The sequence below is a fragment of the Exophiala oligosperma genome (assembly GCF_000835515.1).
Source record: "Exophiala oligosperma strain CBS 72588 unplaced genomic scaffold supercont1.3, whole genome shotgun sequence".
In the NCBI taxonomy this organism is placed as follows: domain Eukaryota; kingdom Fungi; phylum Ascomycota; class Eurotiomycetes; order Chaetothyriales; family Herpotrichiellaceae; genus Exophiala; species Exophiala oligosperma.
The window spans coordinates 910,583-917,475 of NW_015622820.1; the positions used below are offsets into that span (position 1 = coordinate 910,583).

The 6,893-nt window shown below is 50.5% G+C and overlaps 3 protein-coding genes across 3 annotated transcripts; 2 read left to right on the forward strand and 1 right to left on the reverse strand.

Moving 5' to 3' along the window:
- Positions 1–821: 821 nt before the first annotated feature.
- On the forward strand, positions 822–3,158 carry PV06_03144 (uncharacterized protein; the record flags this gene model as incomplete). The annotated part of the gene is made up of 9 exons (XM_016403902.1): positions 822–1,364; positions 1,420–1,585; positions 1,640–1,750; positions 1,812–1,950; positions 2,005–2,234; positions 2,291–2,328; positions 2,385–2,625; positions 2,687–2,931; positions 2,991–3,158. The coding sequence occupies 9 exons, from the start codon at positions 822–824 to the stop codon at positions 3,156–3,158; spliced, it is 1,881 nt and encodes a 626-aa protein (XP_016264907.1).
- Positions 3,159–3,783: 625 nt separating this feature from the next.
- On the forward strand, positions 3,784–5,729 carry PV06_03145 (uncharacterized protein). Its single transcript, XM_016403903.1, has 4 exons — positions 3,784–4,305; positions 4,375–4,779; positions 4,841–4,913; positions 4,974–5,729. Exons 1-4 carry the CDS (start codon positions 4,166–4,168, stop codon positions 5,418–5,420), a joined length of 1,065 nt encoding a protein of 354 aa, XP_016264908.1. The 5' UTR covers positions 3,784–4,165; the 3' UTR covers positions 5,421–5,729.
- A 70-nt stretch (positions 5,730–5,799) lies between these two features.
- PV06_03146 (uncharacterized protein) lies at positions 5,800–6,615 on the reverse strand (the record flags this gene model as incomplete). The annotated part of the gene is made up of 1 exon (XM_016403904.1): positions 5,800–6,615. One exon carries the CDS (start codon positions 6,613–6,615, stop codon positions 5,800–5,802), a length of 816 nt encoding a protein of 271 aa, XP_016264909.1.
- Positions 6,616–6,893: the final 278 nt, after the last annotated feature.

Here is a 6,893-nt window from a genome sequence, read left to right on the forward strand (position 1 = left end):
ATTCTCCGTGAATAACCTCTGATCACTACTATACTCGTTATTAGTAGAAGACAAGGGGGATGTGCTTTGGATACTTCCCGTCCTCTCACACAAAGATCGACACACTTCAATGGCACGTTGTCGCCTTGGATCGACATTCCGCCTGACCATCTTTGAAATGCTTCCCGTGCCGTGAGAGGCTCAATACACCTGAAAATCCCTTGCCCCCCATCGTTCGATCGACTGTTTGCAAGCACGAGTAACGTACTCCAGTACTCCAATATACTCCCCGTGCTCCATAACATGTCTCATGGAGCTTGTGTCTCCCACCACCTCCGCAATCCTTCTCCTCGTGCTCCCCGTTACAATCGAATACTAGTACGGAGTACTCGTAGTCGTAAGGCGGCCCACCAGCACAGACACACCAAAGTACGAGGCTACAAGGACCCATCCATGTTCATAGCTCAAAAACTCCCACCAACAACCAAAAAAAGAAACTAAACGCATTTTAGCCCTCCCAAACAATAGTCGCTTGTATCAAAACTATGACGTCGTCGTCCCTCCTGCGGTATTCTGGGTGGGTATCCTGCGGCAAGGGCCCTTTGCCGTGCAACCGACTGCAACAATAATGAGTACTTGTTGGGTGAAGAGATAAGACGTACAAGAATTACCGTGGGACCGTTCTTGGTTCTCTTGACTTTGCTTATATCTCTTGTATCTTCCCATAAGACCCCGTGTGTCTGTGTCCACCCAGGAAGCAATACCTCCACGCCAATTCTCTCGTCCATCAGCGGCGCATTGACTTGACACAGACGAAAAAAGACTGCATATGCCAGGCCATCATGGCGGATAACGAAAAGATCCAAGAGTCCAACGAGAAGCGCTCTCACTCTAGCGAGAGGACGGCCACCGGCGCAAACACCACCAATGTCGAAAATGTTGACCGACCACGCAAGAAGAGCTTTACCGATGTCGACACCGGGCACCTCAGTGCCGCGTTCGAGAACCCTCTGAGTGACATTCCCAAAGAACAGCTGTTGACCGAGGTTGACACATTCTGCAAAGACAACAATCTTATGGAATATGTCGACGCATTCCGAAAAGGTGCATTGGTCGCCCAGAACCCTCATGCGCTTCAGTCCATCAGTGAACTGACCCCGGAGGACCACGAGGTTCTCCTGAGGGAACATACTCATCGATGGAATCAACCATTGACCTTGTACTGGCTCGTCATCATGTGCTCCCTCGCCGCTGCTGTGCAAGGCATGGATGAGACGGTCAACAACGGCGCCCAGGCACTGTATCTCAAGCAACTCAATATTACCACAGATCGATTCTCAAAGGACATGGTAGACAACTTGACGGGCCTTGTTGTTGGCGCCCCGGTAAGTTGTCATCATTCGTTGACATGATCCATCCACTGACGGAGCCGAAATCTAGTATCTGTGCTGTGCGATCCTCGGTTGCTGGTTGACTGAGCCCTGCAACAAAGTTTTTGCTCGTCGAGGCACCATCTTCATATCCTGCTTCATCGCTGCGGTGGCCTCCATTTGGGAAGGTGTTGCCAATTCCTGGGTCAATCTGTTCCTGGCGCGATTTGTTCTCGGTATGGTGACCTCACCTCTGGATCACCATGCACTCTACTGATTCTTGGTGTCAGGTCTGGGCATTGGTCCAAAATCTTCCACCGTTCCCGTGTATTCGGCCGAATGTGCACCGGCCCCTATTCGAGGCGCCTTGGTTATGATGTGGCAAATGTGGACGGCTTTTGGTGAGTATTCCACCGCACAATTCGATCGTCGGCATTGAGACCGTCTCTAACCAAGTTCCAGGTATCATGCTGGGGAACATTATGGGCGTCGCTTTCGGCGGACTTGCTCCCGATCTCGGCTGGAGACTCATGCTTGGTAGCACTGTCGTTCTTCCTCTCATTGTGTGCGCTCAGGTATATTTCTGTCCCGAAAGCCCAAGGTAAGGAGAAGCGGTCCATGGCAATTGCGGCTTGTCACTAAAATGGAATGACAGATGGTACATTCAACATAAACGGCCCGAGAAGGCTTTCCGTTCTTTCCAGCGTTTGAGACACAGCGATCTTCAGGCTGCTCGAGATACCTACTATACCTATGTGGGTGTCGAGTTGGAACGAAAAGCCAACCGAGGCAAGAACTTGTTCACTCAATTCGTCGAGTTGTTTACTGTGCCTCGCAATCGACGAGCGACTCTGGCGAGCTGGATCGTCATGTTTGGACAGCAATGTGAGTACTCTTCTCGGTGCCTTTCTGCGTCGATCCTCGTTGCTGACGGATTGCAGTCTGTGGCGTCAACGTCATTGCTTATTACAGCACCACGGTACGCTTTCGAGCCTCGTTTCGATCGTACCCGAAAGACTTGCTAACAAATTCCAGATCTTTATCGAATCAGGATACTCAACCAACTCTGCTCTATTGGCGTCTATGGGCACTGGCATCTTGAATTGGGTCTTTGCCATTCCGGCCGTGTTCACGATCGATAAATGGGGTCGGAGAAATTTATTGCTGTTTACCTTCCCTTTCCTTGCCATCTTTCTGCTGTGGACCGGCTTCAGCTTCTGGTTCCAGGCGCCAAAGGCCAAGGTCGGCATGGTGACTACCGGAATGTACCTGTTCGGTGAGGAAACATGTCTTTCCCAATGATATCCGAGTCGAAACAGATTGCTGATCATTCGCAGAGGTCTTCTACTCTCCTGGTGAAGGGCCAGTCCCGTTTACCTACTCTGCCGAGGCCTTCCCAGTCCACGTGCGTGATGTCGGCATGTCTTGGGCCACGGCAACAACATGGTGTTTCAACTTCATCTTGAGTTTCTCGTGGCCACATCTGTTGACCGCGTTCAAGCCACAAGGTGCATTTGGCTGGTACGGTGCATGGTGTATCATATTGTGGTTCTTGATTTTGCTTTTCGTCCCTGAGACCAAGGTACGTCGCACAGGACTTGGCCGGCTGGGTCTAAGGGCGGTACTAATGATGAATTGTAGGCACTCACCCTGGAAGAACTCGATCAAGTATTCGGTGTTAGCACACGCAAGCACATGAGTTACCAGTTGAAGAATGCCGTCTGGCACTTCAAGACGTGGATTTTGAGGCAGAAGCTCGAACCCATGCCAGAGTTCTACCAACGAGCAGAGAAGCTCAACGAAGCATAGATGTGTGCGGAAGACGTATATTGAGACTAGGGACGTGCCGTATTAGATACGCGAGACGGGATTTTCGACAAGATTACATGCACCGTTGGTTGCTTGACCTTCCTTCCGCTACGCCCTGGGTACATGTCCGGGGCAGTGGGATCAAGAAGCGAGGATAGGGTAGGATTTGCAAGATTGTTGTCGTATGTGTTGGACGTCAGCAGCAGCGTGGAAAATGACTCTTACAAGAGATTCAGTGATGAGAGATTCTTACACGATGGTACTTAATCAATATAGGGGCAAGGCTTGGTGAATAAGATGATAACTGATGACCAAGATGAAGCAATACTCCTCGTACCGGAGGACTGTGCTACTCCGTGCCTGCGCCTGCATTTCTGGTTGCTCGGTGTTGAAAGGCCGAGATATTAGAGATGCGGGTGTTTGCGGGAGAAACTCAGCGTTCTTAGATGCCCCGAAGCGCCCTCCAATTGCCCCTCCAAACACCTCCAACGCAGCGATGCTGGGGGCAAATCGGGAGAAACAGGAAGCGTGGTGACCTCGGCGACAGTTGAGGTCATGGCCCCTCATCTGCTCTCATCCATTACTGCGTCCCTCGAGCTCGAACTGACTGAGATTGTTCGGATCACGCATCTGGCATGCGGAGTGTCATCCACAATTGGTCTTTGCCTTCCTGCTCCCCCTTCCCGAAACAATTCCTTCTCGTGTGTGAAAGCAATGCCTCGACTACCCGAAAGATGGGGCTGTTCGGAATGATAAACATTCCTCGAATCCTTCGTTGGCAATTACAATTGAATCTACTCTGTCCCATTTCGCTCAATCTTCTTCTTCTACTGTCTGCCATCTCACAATCTTGCGTGTCTATATCACCTGTGCTTCTCGTGTACAAAGCCCTACAGCTACCCACAACCCTCATCCGATCGTGACGTCGACTTGGTTGTTTCCATTTCCCCGGATTTGAAAATCTCGCGTGCTTTGCTCTTCAACCAACTTCCTACTCTACCGACAACATGGCTGCCAACGGTAACGGCGAGTCCAATGGCTACACCACTGGCACGGGCTCTGAGAAAATCAACACCGAGATTGTCACCCTCACACGCTTCCTGACTGAAGAGCAATCAAAACACAAGGAAGCAACTGGTGACTTTACGTAAGTCCTTCCTCTCTCCCCTTGGTTGCGCCGTACACTACAGGCATGGGACTGACATGATATCTGCAGACTACTATGCCACGCCCTCCAGTTTTCCTTCAAATCCATCTCCTACTACATCCGTCGAGCCACATTGATCAACCTGACCGGTCTGGCCGGCTCTTCAAACACAACCGGTGACGACCAGAAGAAGTTGGATGTCATTGGAAATGATCTGTTCGTTGCCGCCATGAAAGGCTCCGGAAAATGCAGAGCACTGGTCTCGGAAGAGGAGGAGGATATCATATACTTTGACGAAAGCCCAAATGCGAGATACGTAGTCGCCTGCGACCCAATTGACGGTTCGAGTAACCTCGACGCTGGTGTCAGTGTGGGCACGATCTTTGGTATCATGAAGCTGCCGGACAGCGTTGTCGGAGAGAAGCCTAAGCCCGAGGATCTTCTGATGCCAGGAACGGAGTTGATTGCTGCTGGGTACGATTTTGTTCTTCACCTTACTGAGAAAATAAGAAATACTGACATACTCTGTGCCCAGATTCACCATGTACGGTGCCTCGGCTCAACTGGTCATCACCATGAAGGGTGGTACGGTCAACGGCTTCACCTTGGTACGTTTCCGCGATCGATGTCCCCCAAAGAATACATTGCTAACCGTGTGGTCACTATAGGACAACTCTCTGGGTGAATTCATCCTCACACATCCCGACATGCGCATCCCCAGTAAACGGGCAATCTACTCGGTCAACGAAGGAAACAGCTCTTATTGGGACGACAAGACGAAAGCATACTTTGAGTCTCTAAAGTATCCCGCGAAAGAAGGTGGCAAGCCCTATTCGGCACGATACATCGGGTCAATGGTTGCAGACGCATACCGGACGCTCCTGTACGGCGGTATCTTCGCATACCCTGCCGACAAGAAGAGTCCCAAGGGCAAGCTGAGAATCTTGTACGAATGCGCGCCCATGGCGATGGTCATGGAGAACGCAGGTGGGAAGGCGGTCAACTCGAAGATGGAGAGGATGCTGGAAGTCAAGCCTACGAGCATCCACGACCGATCGGGTATCTTTATGGGCAGTCCCGAGGAGATGGATAAGGTTCTTGAGGCGCACAAGTAGGGGATTATACTCAAGTTGATTTTATTTGTATGGTTAGAGACGACAAAAGTAAGAATGATGTGGTGAGGATCAAGTTCGAAGAGTGATGATGATGGGTATTTTGAGTGTGGGTATCTATACCCTGTGAACAGCATGGTCGATATGTCAGGATGCGAATATGACGATGATGGACCCAAGGAGGCAGCTGGGGAGTTATTTTCATTATCCATTATAGTTGTTTCCACGAAATTGAAACGGATGCAAAGAAGACATTGACAGTGGATACGAAAGCGGTCAAATATATATCAATTTACGAGAAGAGTATTGTTATCGTCCGTCCTCGCTCAGTCATCCTGGTAGTCATTACTATTCGATATGTAAACAGTTTTACAAGTTCTATTTACACAGTCTGCAACCGTGCCCTGAACTCTGCGAGGGCATCGACCACTTCCTTTTCAATGCCCTGTTGCTGCTGCTGCTGCTGCGAATGTATTGACGTGCCGTCGTCGTTGCGTCCATCCACACCACTCTGTTGTGCACTGACGCGAGTTTGCGAGAACCGACCGTATCGTAAATCACTCAGGTTACCCAGACTCTCCTGGCACTGGGCCTGTACGGCGGCTATTTGGGCCTCGAGAGACGATATCTCGTCTTGAAGGTCGGAACTTGCAGTCTTCATCGCGTCGAGGAGAGATGTCGCGCCGTGGTGCTGTCGGGCCGTGGTCGAAGGGATCGTCGAACCGTGGGGGCCATGTAGACGGGTATCCAAATCCACTTCGACTTGATTGTCAGTCTCGACATCTGTGTAGTCAGAATTGTCCTTGTCGTTAAGTCGTGGATTTTCTTCTTCGATATCTGAATCCACACTGGAGGTGTCGTCACATTCTTGGTCTCTCGTCGTCGTCGTCGTTTCTGACCATTTACGTTTTCGGCTAGTTGGGTTTGACTGTTCTTCCCTGGTGATCTGTCTCGCGAGACGGGTCGTCAGGAACGTGCTGCGTCGGCATTCATCACGTATCCGGCGGCGTACATCGTCTAGCGTGCCATCGCGCTGGGATTGAAGGTTTCGATAAAACGGTTTGATGTCCTTGTGGGTGGTGCGGCTCGTTGCAGAGGGAAAAAGGGATTGAAAAGAGGCGTAGGGGAGGATTGTCGGTAAAGGAGATGGGTGGAGGAGGTAAGATGTCAAGATTTGACGTTCGTTTGGTGGTGGCATTGTTTTCTCCTCTTTTTTCGTGGTCGATGCGTAGTTGTAACAGTCTGCTCTGCAGAAGGTGTCGAGTGATGCCTAGGTGATGCCCCCCGACTGCAGAGGCCAGTTGTACGTACACAGTCAACAGACTGCAAGATGTGGTGGGTGCGATATGCCTCGCCAAAAATCAAAATATTCAAACTTTGAGGGTCAACGGATCATCGATGCCAATAACCACGACTGAGAATTCTTGACAAGTGATGCCAATGGCCCGAAAAACAGATTTGATTGACAGAGTTGGG

Bases quoted from the DNA above. Each gene is read 5' to 3' on its own strand.
- PV06_03145 (XM_016403903.1), top strand. From the start codon at position 4,166: ATGGCTGCCAACGGTAACGGCGAGTCCAATGGCTACACCACTGGCACG. The intron at 4,306-4,374 runs GTAAGTCCTTCC...TGATATCTGCAG, and splicing joins GAAGCAACTGGTGACTTTAC to ACTACTATGCCACGCCCTCC. The intron at 4,914-4,973 runs GTACGTTTCCGC...TGGTCACTATAG, and splicing joins CGGTCAACGGCTTCACCTTG to GACAACTCTCTGGGTGAATT.